At 41.7% G+C, this 13,718-nt stretch overlaps 1 protein-coding gene across 1 annotated transcript in view; it reads left to right on the top strand.

Moving 5' to 3' along the window:
- Positions 1–13,718, top strand: part of UTP20 (UTP20 small subunit processome component) — a 63,537-nt gene that overhangs the window by 15,760 nt on the left and 34,059 nt on the right. Inside the window, exons 15-25 of the mRNA XM_038154894.1 lie at positions 3,120–3,225; positions 4,419–4,569; positions 4,960–5,022; positions 5,340–5,498; positions 6,432–6,508; positions 7,375–7,454; positions 8,121–8,364; positions 8,930–9,142; positions 10,839–10,929; positions 12,668–12,753; positions 13,327–13,452. Of these exons, the coding sequence (XP_038010822.1) occupies positions 3,120–3,225; positions 4,419–4,569; positions 4,960–5,022; positions 5,340–5,498; positions 6,432–6,508; positions 7,375–7,454; positions 8,121–8,364; positions 8,930–9,142; positions 10,839–10,929; positions 12,668–12,753; positions 13,327–13,452 (1,396 nt within the window). The remainder of the gene's footprint in view (positions 1–3,119; positions 3,226–4,418; positions 4,570–4,959; positions 5,023–5,339; positions 5,499–6,431; positions 6,509–7,374; positions 7,455–8,120; positions 8,365–8,929; positions 9,143–10,838; positions 10,930–12,667; positions 12,754–13,326; positions 13,453–13,718) is intronic.

Genomic DNA, 13,718 nt, shown 5'->3' on the forward strand with positions numbered 1-13,718 from the left:
ATCTTAACCTCAGCCAGCAACTGAGCCCCACACAGCTGCTTGCTTACTCAGCAGGGATGAGGGGAGAGCATCAGAAGGGTGAAAAGGGAGAAAACTCAAGGGTTGAGATACAGATAGTTTAACAGGTAAAGCAAAAGCCATGCATGCAGGTGAAGCAAAACAAGGAATTAATTCGCCACTTCCCAATGGCAGGCGCACGTTCAGCTATCCCCAGGAAAGCAGGGCTCCATCACTCATAACAGTTATATGGGAAGACAAATGCCATGCCGCCTTCTTCCCTCTGTTTTAAATGCTGAGCGTGGTGCTGTATGATGGGGGATATCTCTTTGATCAATGGGGTCAGCTGTCCCAGCTGTGTTCCACTGGCAGAGTTAGTTTTCATCACGGTGGCTGGTATGGGGCTGTGTTCTGGATTTGTGCTGAATACAGGGTTGATAATACAGAGATGATTTTGTTACTACTGAGCCTACTGCTGCCAAGGCCTTTTCTGCTTTCCATGGTGCCACACTAACAAGGAGGCTAAGGGTGCATGGCAGGCTGGGAGGAGGCACAGTCAGGACAGGTGACCCAAACTGACTAAAGGGATATTCCAGACCTTATCACTTCATGCTCAGTGGGGAAGGAGGAGGAAGGGAGAGGATGTTTGAAGTGATGGCATTTGTCTTCCCAAGTCATCACTACATGTGATGGGGCCCTGATCTCCTGGAGGTGGATGGACACCTGCCTACCTATGGGAAGCAGGTCCTTGTTCTGTTTTGCTTGTGTGTATGGCTTTTTGCTTTATCTCAACCCACAAGTTTTCTAGCTTTTAACCTTCTGATTCTCTCCCTGATCCTGCTGGTGGGGGAGTGGGCAAGTGGCTGCAAGGGGTTTGGTGACTGACGGGAGTTAAATGTCAACACCCTTCCCAACGCCTTGTGTACCCCCAGCCTCCCCACTGATGGAGTGGGGTGAGAAGCAGAAAAGGAGTAGGAAAGCCCTTGGTGCAGTGTGAGTGCTACTCACAGGTAACAGAAACAGCCTTGTGTTATCAACAGTTTCCAGCACAAATCCAAAACAGAGCTACATACTAGCTGCTATGAAGAAAATTGCCTCTATCCCAGCCAAAACCACCACACCATCTCTGACCCAAGTGACACCACCAATTCTAAATGCTGCATCTTTTCTCCAGGAAGAGATGGTCATTGGTTGTCTTCCCTCTCTGGCCAGAAAAAAAAAAAAATTAACTGAACCTGCATAGAGCAGGGCAGTTACTCAGAGAGCTAAAAAGTATTTGACCTTGTGACAAACTGTAAACAGCTTTCAAAATGCTTCAGATTGAGTGTTCATTGTTCCTTTATTTGTAAGGGCTGTCTGTCATTTTCCATTTATAATACCTTTGTTAATATTCCTAAATGTATCCCCCAATCAGCTCTATTGCTTTTTCTTCTTTAAAGAAGCTTTGTCAAGCATTTAGGTCTTTCTTTTATCATATATGCAGGTTTTTCATGCTGTCATGATTGTTTTATTTGTAATGTACTTAGCCTAAAAAGGAATATCTAGAATTTCTTTTCTTGGGTCTCATCTTTGCTGGCAGTAGTAGCAGCACTGCTCAGGCTCTGTGTGTATGCCAGAGGCACATTGCTGTTTCTTCCTTTGTTGATAAGGGAAAAAAAAATTAGTGCATCCTCAGTCCTATACTCATGCCTCCTATTGTCCCATATTACACTTACTTCCTTGGTTTTCTTCACCCTTCTCCCAAACTAGGGTTCCTGGATGCTTTTTTTTCATCCCTTGGCATTCTTTCCACCTCCATGGTTCCTGCAATTCCTTCACCTTCTACTAGGACTCCAGTCTTCTCTCACTGCCTGTGCAAGGCTCCCAGCCCTGTGCTCTATTTGACCTTCCTGCCCTCTGAGCCATGAGGCAAAGGGCAAGTTCCAGAACTGGGTGGGTTTGGTGTTCTGGTTGCTGTGGAGTGCAAGGAAACGGGCTTGAAAACTGGGTCAGAGCAACAGCAAGATATCTCTGGCAGCTCTTCAGGGCCAGTATGGAAGTGCTTCCCTTATTGATCACACAGCTGTGTTTGTAGTGAGGTGGAAGCTGCTATCTTTGTCCAGCATGGGCGTACTGTGACCAAAGGGCGTGCAGATTGCAGCTTGGGAACTGTCCTTACACTATAGATGCAGAAAGTTTCCTCCTGTCATTACTTGATATTTCTTCTCTCTTTGAGGAGCTCCTTATGGAGGTTAATGGTTAGCAGAATCTGGGAAATCACATACCTGGGGAATTAAGCAACTTAGAATAGAGGAATGTTTGCAGAGGAATAAACAGGATATGAATGCTCACTTCCATTTCTTCTTCATTGGCAGCATGTAAGATAGTTAAATCTTTTAAAAACTTTCTTTAATTTGCCTAGTTTAGAAGCAGTATTTCTTCAGCCTGGAAAGAGACAAAGAAGGGGAATTACTTTTTTTTTTTTTTTAAGCAACCTATTTTCTGACTTAGAAGTGTGATGGGAAAGGAATTGCCCTTTCTTGCCTGGCAGGGCATTGGCTATCATGTGCTTCTGGGAAACCTCCATCTCAAAAGGAGTCTGAGAGCTTTAGAAGGGAGACAAAATTCAGCAAACCCACCTGCCATTTGCTAATATATACTCAGTCTTTAGGTACATGGGACAGCTTTAAAGATCTTACACAGTAGTGCATTGCCAAAGTTCCAGAGTTTATAGGCACCTGTGTGGTGGTAGCATCAGTATGTATTTTTGCTTTGTTTTTGCTACATTCATATCCATTTGGCAGCATTTCTTCCTTTTTAGCAGAGTGCTGTCTGCGACTCCTGCCACAGTGCTTAGCTCCAGATCCCTGCTTTCTGCACATGTGGGTGTGATGGCAACCGGCAAACTGGGAGCTGTCACAGCTTTCAGTGCTGGCTTGCTGGAGGAGGCACTTACTTTGATAGCCAGGGAAGCTACTTCTTTTATGTGTTATGGTTAGAAAATACACATGCCAGTTCTGGGATTCATATGCTGCCTCATTTCTCTGACTCCAGCCTTTTCAGGATGGGCATGCACCATACAAGCACAAGTCACTGAGAGCTGAGTAAATTTACAAGATGTTCTTGTTCTTTCTCTGCCCCAGGAAACCTCTTTGTGGCCTGCCAAGCTGTAAGTACTCTACTTAGTTTGGAGGAATCTGCTGAAGTACTCCATTTGTTACCTGTGGAGCGTGTCAAGAGCTTGGTGACGTAAGTAAACTCTGCCTGTTCTGTGGTGCTTCATGGTTTTCCTTGGTAGGGCAAAAATTTGACTTTGCCTTTATATAAGAGCTGGTTAAATGCTTCTTTGTGTGCTGCCCATTCTGTTACGCTGGTGCATTGCTTCAATATTGTGGTTATGTAATGGAGCAAAGTTGTAGGCACTTTTTTTGGAGAACCAGGTAGATGTAGTTCCTGTTCAATGACATTTTCTCTGAAAACTGATGCTTTCTTAGCTGCAGGGTAGTGTGTCAAGTAAGTTGGTTCTAGTTTTATGTTGGAGTGCTACACTGGTTCTAGTTTTGCTTTGGAATGCTACACTTAGTAATTCTGTGTTACATTATAAAGATAAAAGAGACAGGAACAGCACTTTCTGAGCCGTGTTAAAAGCCTGAGTTTGCTCCTGGTGTTGGGATTCCACCATGTCCATACATATCCATGTTTGTGCTTGCTTCACAATGGGAGGAGATTCTATATACTCCATTTTATTTATTTTGACTCTATTTGACTTATAATTACCACAGAAAATTCTCTGGCTGGAGGGACAGGGAGAGAGCTGAATGCTCTCTCTAGCATCTCCAAGTCTTTGGTGGCTCGAGCTTCAAAACATCCTGTTCATTTAGGAAGTAATGGTGCTCATGTCTGAGGCATGATGGAAATAAAACAACTTGGCCAGATCAAACAGGAATTATTGGCAATGAGATTTAGCTTAATGCTTTCCTGTCAGCTCTGGCAGGGGATGTGAAACCTGCTTGGAGCAAGGGATGTAAGGTAGCAGAAGGAGATTTCTTTGTGAGCAGACAGAATTCCTGGGGTCTCACCTAAGCCTAGATTATTTTTCTTCCGTTGAAGTTGATCACTGACTGAGCACCTGGGAGTAGCAGAAGCCCTGGTGTGACCTATGCAGGTTCATTTTCTGCAGCCATGTGTCCAGCTTGCAAGTCTCAGCTTGACAAGCCTGACTGACACAAAGGAGGGATCTCATGCCTCTTGGGCTGTCACGGGTTTTGCAGCTACAAGTCATTGTGCTGGTGAAGTCTAATTTCACTGGCCTGCTGGTGCAAGCAGAGTCTGAAATCATGGAGTTTTCCCTTAATGTTGTAGTTATCACTACTGCCTTGTTTTTAAATACCAGTGTTGTTGCAGTGCTTTCTGTATACTAATAAAACCATCCATTCTTTTAGCACTTTCCCTTCAGACCCCTCTGCGTTGCTGTTGGCTGATCTCTATTACACAAGGCTGGCGTTATGTGGCTGCCAGGAGCCCCTTTCCCAAAGGAACCTAATGGACTTGTTTGAGAAGTTGCATCCTAATATTTCCACTGGTGTTTCCAAGGTAATCTGCTGTTTTGAGGACATGCAAAGTAATTTCTATTTTAGCAATAAAACGTAAGTAAACTTAGTTAAATGATAAAGTCTGAAAGGAGAAGCATGAGACTGTGTAAAGCTATTACTTCCACAGTGTCTGCTGAGACCTGTGTCAATGGGGCATGAGTTAACAGAGGTTAACTGCTAGCCCTGTCAGCCTTGCCTCTTCCCTAGAGGTGAATCAGGGCAGGAGCATAATGCATTCACTTTTAATTGCTTTCTAGACTACAGGAATTCATCTGCTTCTCAGCTCCAAGATGAACCTAGTGAAATCAGTGTGCTGTACCAGATATTAACCTCTCTGTAGGTGTGTATGTGTCAATTTATATTGCCTGACATATGCTTCTGCTTGGAATAGGTCCGGCTGTTGACGATTCGAATTCTAAACCATTTTGATAATCCACCTTCTGCACAGATTGAGGTAGGGGTAAAGTTTTTCATTTAACATTTCAAAGCTGTCTATGTTTCATGTTTTGTGTGAAGTGTTGTTCACTTTACAGAAACAAAATGTATCTGGTAGAGGTGGTCCTCTGCTTTTGTCCTTTCACATTCCAGTCTTATTTCTTTGTCCCCCACCTCCTGGTGTTTTCAGATGTGTGCCTAAATGATGGAAACCAGAGCAAGTCCTTTGACTTTGTTCTTTTGTCCAGAATGGCCGTGAGTCTGTATAGTTTTTTTGAAGTACTTTTCAATGAGATAAAGGTACTCTAATAGAATTCATGTCACTTGTTTGTTCAGGGTGATGGCACAGGGGAATTCCAGCCAGTATTTGCCATATTACTCCAAGCAGAACTTGTGCCAGCAACAGTGAATGATTACAGAGAAAAACTTCTCCATTTGAGGAAGCTAAGATGTGACATAGTGCAGCCTGCAATACCAAGTGGATCTTTGCAGGAGGTAAGGATTTATTGTCAAAAAGCAGTTGTCACATTCCGTTATTCCAAGAGAATATTCTTATTTTATCACATGGATTGCAGAGTTTTTAATGAGAGTGCATCAAAAAAGTCAATTAACTCCCAGATTAGGTTTTAGAAAACTTACTTGTCAGTATGGATCACAGATCCCATTGTCCTCAGGAGTACTGTGTTTAGTAGTACAACAGCGTTACCTAGATAAATGGCCCACAGTCAGATTACTCTGGGTTTGATGTTGTGTAAAGGAAGGCAAATGATTCCAGGGAGAAGCAAGATGTGAGCAAATTTTAACTCATGACCTTGCCATGTCCTCAGTGTGGTTGAACATTGGTAGGACTCCCACTGGCTGCTGGTGACCTCACTTCTGGGTCTTGCTTCAGAAGGAAAATCTTTTATGCCTGTAACTGTTGAATGTCTTCTGCTGCTGAGCTAAAAGGGGCCTAAAATCCATGAGGAAGGATTGTAGGTCACTCCTTCTCCAGGTAGCTCAGTGAGGAGCCAGGCTAGAGAAGGCTATTAGGCCTAGCGCAGCGAATACTCCTCTGGGCAAACTTTCATCTGTCTGAGGTCCTTCATTTTGCTGTGGCAGCACTGAAGTTGGCAAGAGGTCCAGATCATCTGTGCTGAACTGGTTTTTCCATATTCATGTTATTTTGGTATAGTTATGAGATCTCAGTGCAGCTTACAGTAAATGGGTTCTAGATTTCCACATGAAGCTATGAGGAAGTAAATGGGTTCTAGATATTCCACATGAAGAAATTATTATGTGTGTGACTTCCTTCATCTCTTGTAGCACTCCTGAGAACTTCTTAGATCAAAGTTTCCTCCTTGAGAGAAAGAAAGGTTAGAGGAGCTTAGTTGGTCTTTAACTACTGTTTTTTGCATCTCAATAAGGTGGTGTTGTATGTCATTCTAGGTGCCTCTTCGGTATTTACTAGGAATGCTTTATATTAACTTCAGCCCTCTCTGGGATCCTGTAATTGAACTTATAACGTGAGTATATGCAGTTGGATGCTGCAATCTGTAGCTGTGTCACAGGACATTGCTTTCATTCTTCTGTGAAATGATGCTGAGGTAAAAAATGTCCAGTTTGGAGAGATTTGTGCATGAGAACCTTCATGTGAGATCTTCTGAACTTAATTTGATCTCTCAAATCTCAGCCTGTATAAACTCTTCAGCTTAATTCCTGATTTTTTTTTACTGTAAATAGAACTTGCAACAAATACAGTCAAGTAACATCAGTTTCAATGAGAGTTTTTAGTCAGAAGTAGCAGGATTTGATTTATGTTTCACAAATACTTAAAGGAACAAGAAGTCTCTCTGTTTCCTCATCTGCTAACTTTTCTGTCCTTAATGGAAAACCTCTAAATCGTCCTAAAGAGTAGGGAAGTCTTACCATGGTGAAAAAGTAAGTGACTTCTTTCAGCATGACTTCATCTTCTTTTTTCCTCCCTTTGTTGTATGATTAAAAAGGATGGGATTTTCCTCTTCAAACCGGTGAATTAATTAAAGAAAAAATTAAACCAGCTCTTCAAAAGATATGTCCATGGTAATTCTTCCTTTGATTCTATATGATTTGCTGTACAGAAGTCAATAGAAAGCTTGAGAACATTTTTACTCAATTTGAGTTCATTTGAAGTCATGGGATACAACCAGATTATTTTAATAACAGTTGACATTTGGGATCCATGAGAAAAGGCAAGGAAGTGCTACAGCTGCATTGTGCAGATGTCCTGTCTCCGGACAGCCACATTAAAGCAGTGATCAAAGCCTTTGATTGTGGTACTTGATAACTAGCTGAGTGACGCTTGCCTTTTCTTATCTTCCTTCTAACTTCATGCTGTATTCTGCTTTCTTAGTTCTCATGCAAAGGAAATGGAGAATAAACAGTTCTGGAAGGTCCTCTATGAACATTTGGAGAGGGCTGCTAGCTATGCTGGTAAGTCACCTTTCCTAAGCATGGTTATCATAGTAACCCAGCTAATGGTAAATTATGTGGCTGTTTTTCAAGTTCCCCAAATTTATGTGTGATGGAGGAATTCAGAACCAGTACTGCTGTCATGTCCAGGGCAGGAGTGGAGAGGCTTGTGAGGAAGCTGTGTCTCCTGTCCTAAACACCAAGCAGTAGCTGGACAAGGGCACCTGCATTACAGGAGGGAGTGGCAGGTTGTGGGAAACCATGCAGCAGTTTCATCTTTGCTTAAGGGTGGCATCACTCAGACTGATCAGGAACAGTGACAAAACCTGTGAAAAGGTGTAGACCATCTTCCTGCTCCATGGAATTTGTGCACAAAGTCCTTGTGTGTGCTCTTGAGGTTTACGTATGGGCATATGCAATCTAATATTTCAATATAGAGTCAGAAGTATGCAGCCATTTGTAACTTCCCTGTTATTCAAGGGAGCTGAGCCCAGTTGAGAAGTGCCAGGGTTGCGAGGCGTCCTAGAACGCTTTCTGAGCAATGTTTGTCTTTCAGGTCAGTGTTAAATACAATTGTGTATGAACAGGTGCATGTCATCAAATGTATTACTTTTGTAATGAGGGATGGATTCTGTGCTACTAGTGATTATGAAGTAACCTGAAAATATTTTCTTATCTCTTCTGTAGAAATGGAGCTACAAGATGAATTAGATGAACAGGAAGAGAGCATTGCTGAAACAGAAAGTGATAAGATGCCAGAAGGAGAGGTGGGGGCTGTCTTTCTGGAGCAGCTGAGGAGTAGAACAGATTGCAGTGAACGGCTGGACCACACAAATTACCGGTTCTTACTTTGGAAAGCACTGGATAAGTTTCCCGACAGAGTGGAGCCTCGGTCGAGGGAACTTTCCCCGCTTCTTTTGAGATTTATTCGGTAAGTAAGATTTATTTTTCAGATGAGTGGACACGTTGTTTTCAATGTGTTGCTGAGCTCCAAGATTGGCTATCCCATTACAGACTTTATATCTTGAATGCATGGCTGATGACATGTCTGTTTCCAGTGGAGATGACCTTTAAATTGGAATGTGGATTCTGTTAGAACCGAAGCAGGCTGAAATGAAACTTACAGTAGGTGTCTGGTGCTCAGTCTCTCATTCATTGACTTGACATTGTCAGCCTTGTTACTCAGTTACAGAGTGATTTCAGTGGAAATAAAGTTCCTCTTTAATGAAAACTCGCTTGAGTTTGGAATCACAGAATACCAAAGTGTTTTCCCCCAGAATGGGGAAAGTACTGATTTTGTTAGAGGCTGATTCAAATTCCTGCCCCTGGAGGGAAAGCAATGGCGTGCTTGCATACGTGTGCACATATCAGACAGTATTATGGACGTATAAGATGTTACAATAAGAATTGTGAGGTTTTTAGTTGATGTTGTTGCCCTGAAATCTTGAAAAATATTATGCTTCTTAATTCCTTCCTTCTCTTTTTTTTTAACACAGAAATGAGTACTACCCAGCAGATTCCTTAGTGGCTCCATCTCAGGATCTCAGAAGGAAAATTAGTGGTACTATAGCAGCAAAACAGATACCCGCTGAAGAGGTGAATGATGTTGCTATGGAAGAGGAGGAGGAGGAAGAGGAAGAAGAAAAGGAAGAAGGGGAACCAATTAGTATAGGAGTACCAAAAAAGAAAACAAGAAGAGCTGCTGCTAAGTAAGTATTTTTAGTTTTCCCTTTTGCTAGTGCTCTCATGGAAAGGCAGATTCAGCAGCTCACATTGAGATACAAGCTGTGGCTTTGTGTATAGTATTTTTTCTTCTTTTGCTTGTGCTTCATCATTTCTCAGTGGATTACAAGTCAGAAATTATGCCTGTACAGTACTAAAAATCCAAATACATTGCCCAGGTTTTGCCACTATCTCGTTACCTGCTGATGTGTCTGTGGTGTGTTTTACTTTAAGCAAAAAATGTGTAGTATTCTGAAGTTTCCAGAGACTCTTGTACCTGAATTCCCTGTCTTCTCTTTGCATATCTGTTAGTCTTGGAAAACTGTGGGTGTTGCCAAACACTTCAAAAATTAGATTATTTGTTTAGATATTCTAATATTGGGATTCTGCCATTTCCTGCCCATTATAAATCTTGTCTTCTTAGGGACCAAGGTTTTTATTTGGTAGACTGAAGCTGCATGTTGCTGGGTGTCATTGTTGCAGTGCTGAATACATGGAGAAAGTTGCTCTTTGTATGAATTCTCCCCAGTAATGACCTCTGTCAAATATCCCCTATAAATAACAGCACAAAGATTTATATTCTAACACTTCTTTTGCAAAGGATGGCCCTTGTAATGACAGAGAACTTCAAAATGTCACCTTATATGTTGGAACAAGACAAGTATTTGATATGTGACCTAAAGTGTCATTTCGTCCCAGGTGTCCTATGGGTGGTTCATTTTTTTCCCAGATTCTGGCTTGTATCTGCAAGTTATCAGCAATTAAAATACAGTGACAGTCCAAGATATTTTGTTGTTTTCCCAGCCTTCATCTCAGAACATTCGTGCAGTGAAGTGGAAACATTAGCTCCCGGTAGCTGTAACAAAGGCACGAAAGATTTACCGGAGGCGTGTTAATGAGTTGTGGAGTGACCTCCCTTCCCGGGTCAGGCCTGTGCCAGGGAGAACTCCATTGTGAGGCTGCACCCTGTGTCCTGGGAGGCCTGGCTGTAGCAGGGAGCACCTGCCCCAGGCTCCCTGTGGGGTTCCTGGAAGGCTTCCTACTCATCCCTTGTCTGTGTCCAGCCATGGAAGAGGGTGGCCCAGCTCAAGTGTCTGGAGGGTTCAGTGTAAATTAGCAGCTGAATGAGGACAGCTTCTACTAGTCCCACAGGTAGAGGAGGTCTCACTTATCCTGGTCTTCTCTGCCCCTTTCCATGAGGAGGATGTGGGGCAGATGTGAGGTGGCCCTGCCAGTGCTGGAGGAACTGACTCCCATCTGTCCTTGCAGCCCAGTCTTAGGTCCAATACAGTCTGTGGCTGAATGCAGCCCATCGCATTGGCAGGAGCAACATGGGCGCCATTTATGGACAAGTGAATAAACAAAGAGATAAATACAGAATTTTGGTGTTCTAGACTGGGTTGGCAGAGAGAAGTAAGCTGCATCCTGACTGTACCCCTTTCTCGTGAAAAAAACTGAGCCTACCCAATGCTGCTGAAGTAAAGGCATTCTCTGTGCAATGAAGTGACAGCTGGAAGGAGCTGCTTAGGGAGCAGGACCCTTCTGGATATGTCTGCAATAGTGCTGAAGATTTGGGATCCTCTTGTGTTTTGTTTTCTTTCTTGTTAATGAATTTAACTTAAGTTAAAGTTTGTTTGTTTGTCTTCTGGATATTTTTTAAAAAATCATTGCTTTGTTTTGCAGGCAACTAATAGCCCACTTACAAGTTTTCTCAAAATTCTCAAATCCTCGTGCATTGTATCTGGAGCAGAAGTTGAATGCCTTGTATACCCAGGTGAGGCTATCTGCTTACTTTCAGAAATACTACTAATAAATTAACTGTTTCTTATTTGAGTGCAGTGTCTAATACTGAGGAAACCTGTCATTTTGTGAACTCAGCTGTGATAGCTGAAAAAAGGGCTGTCCTTGGGAGGACTTTCTAACAGGCTTCACTTGAAATGAGCCCCTTAGGCAAAGACCTGCCTAAGATACCTGGCTTAGTCTGCTAGGAGTGGCACTGGCAAACAGATCTGACAGCAGACAACAAGGTGGAAGAGTGGCTGCAGAGTATATCTGTTTCAATTACACTTCATGCAGGAAATGGGGGAGGATTTAGAATCCAAAATTTGGGGAAGATCTAAGGAGATCTGTCTTTGTCCTATAGTCTTTTGTGTACTAAAAGTATGGCCAGTATGTACAAGAGATTATCAGTCATCAAAAAAGGAATTTCTTCTTGAAGAATATTCAATTTGCTTGATTCTAGGGATTTCCCTGAAAGAATTGTCGAAAGTTTGATTTCAAAGAGGGATTCTAATTCTTTATTTTACAATCCTTAAAATGGTTTTGTTTTTTAATTTTTTAATTTTACAGGGTTGTGTTGCTTCCCAGTTTGGATTTGTTCAGGTCATTGGTGTTTGCTTTCATTGTTCCCAGTTTGTTTTCTGAGGCTGTGGGTGTTGAAAGCTCCATTCCTCAGTCCCTGAATTTAAGAATCTAGCAGACATCCACTGTGTTTCAGTCTATCTCAAGTATTGCTTAGAAAAACAGTTGATCAATGTGTTTGCTTGCCTGTATTCTTAGCAAAATATTGGGCTGTTGTGTAAAGGTCAAATCACTGTGGGAAGAACAGCCTGGCACAAGAAGAAAGATTGTTTCATCACTTACTGTTTGCGTTTCTGTGTCTTAGTATATGCATTGTCACGGCTGGTGTGTCCATCTGGCATAGGGACGTCATGGCAAAGTGACCTTTGATGACACTTGCCTGTGCTATTTAGTAGGAGACTGAAGAACTGATAAAGATGCTGCCTGGGGAAATGATCTGTATTTCTCAACTTCTTTTCCCTGTCCTAATGAATCTCAGAATCACAGAATATGCTGAGTTGGAATAGACCCATCAGGATCTTTGAGTCCAGTTCCTGGCCCTGCACAGGACACCCCAAGAATCAAACCATGTGCCTGAGTGCATTGTGCAAGCAGTTCTTCAACTCAGATAGTTTTGGTGCTGTGACCGCTCCTTGGTGTTGTTTAGTGCCTAGGTTATGAAGAGTCATCTTCAAGAGAGGGTGAATCTCAGTGAGACTTTGCATACCAAATCTTCCAAGTAGTTTGTGTTTTTCCCAGGAAGGTAATACAGATATCTTGAAATGGTTTGGGTAGTCTGCTTTTTCATCCTGTCTTCTTAGATAGATACACAGCTGATAACTGTTTTTGATGATAAAGGCAAAGTCATAGTGGTCCAAAAACATTATAAGTGTCCTTTGTAGATAGGAAGGAAAAGTAGAGATGAACTATCAGCAGCCATGCCCCTTTTTATGAGTGGAAGTTGTGCATGTTCATCTTGGCTTTATATATATGTATATAAATGTATGTATACATTTATATATATGTACTGGCAGCACATACATTCTGCTTCCATTTGAATAAGTTAGTCCAAAATCTGCTTGAGCCTGTAGCCTTTGGGTTGTTTCAGTATTTTCAGTAAGCACTTCTGCCTCCTAGATAAGGACTCATTTTCTTTCTTTCGTTATTTGCAGTTACTGTCTCATCAGGACCAGAATGTACAGAGGATAGCTCTTGACTGTATAATGACATACAAGCATCCTCATCTACTGCCATACAGGTAAAAGCTTTTATATTATTTTAGCATTGGTGAGTGAGCCTGCTGTCATATCAGAAGCCTGCTTTGGGGTCAGTTTTATTTGGGGTCCTGTGTTTGTTGAAGACATATATGTAAAGTTTAATTTTAGTCAGCTGTATGTTTTGTATCTAAGAGAGGAAATCAGGTCCTGAGGTTGATCCGTGTCTCTTTTTTGTTTAGAGAAAAATAGCAATACTTCCATTCTGTCCCAGAATAGTGTCAGTAGTGTTAGTAGTTCCATCATTTTTAAAGATGTCTTTTGTACTGATGATTTATAACCACCCAGAGAAAGTGACAGCATAAAACTGTAGTTTATATTTCTTTGGAATACATCTAGGACTTACTTGTCTACATCATTACATACATACATACATCATCATTGAACTTACTGCCTTTTAATTTTTTTGTTTTTACAAAAGAGTGAGAAAATAGTACTCTAATATTTTGTATATAGCAAAGATAGATAGGTAGGTAATTAGATATAGATGTATCTGTGTGTCTGTCAGTCTATTTTTATAGCCCTACCTGCCCTCAAATAATGTTTATTACCCTCAGGGAGAACTTGCAAAGGCTACTGGAGGACAAGAGCTTTAAAGAAGAGATCGTCCATTTCAGTATTTCTGAGGAGACCACAGTAGTGAAAACAGAGCATCGACCAAATCTCATCCCTGTTCTTATGAGGTGTGTTCTGAAGTGTGAGTTCAAAAGCTTCATGGCAGAGTACCATGAGCAGAGAGATGTAATGCTGCCTCCCATTTTGAATAATTGAGATAAACCCATGCTTAATGGTATAGTTTGATGACTTAGTTTGTGATATTCTGTATGGTTTTCTTATTAACACATTTATATAATGTGTTATGCAAATGGTGTTTTCTTTATAAACAGCGTTTTGGTACATACTGTTTTTACTAAGGATTACAGGGACTGTGAGGATGTTTCAGTCCGTT

The sequence above is a fragment of the Motacilla alba genome, chromosome 1A (genome assembly GCF_015832195.1).
Source record: "Motacilla alba alba isolate MOTALB_02 chromosome 1A, Motacilla_alba_V1.0_pri, whole genome shotgun sequence".
NCBI lineage: Eukaryota > Metazoa > Chordata > Aves > Passeriformes > Motacillidae > Motacilla > Motacilla alba.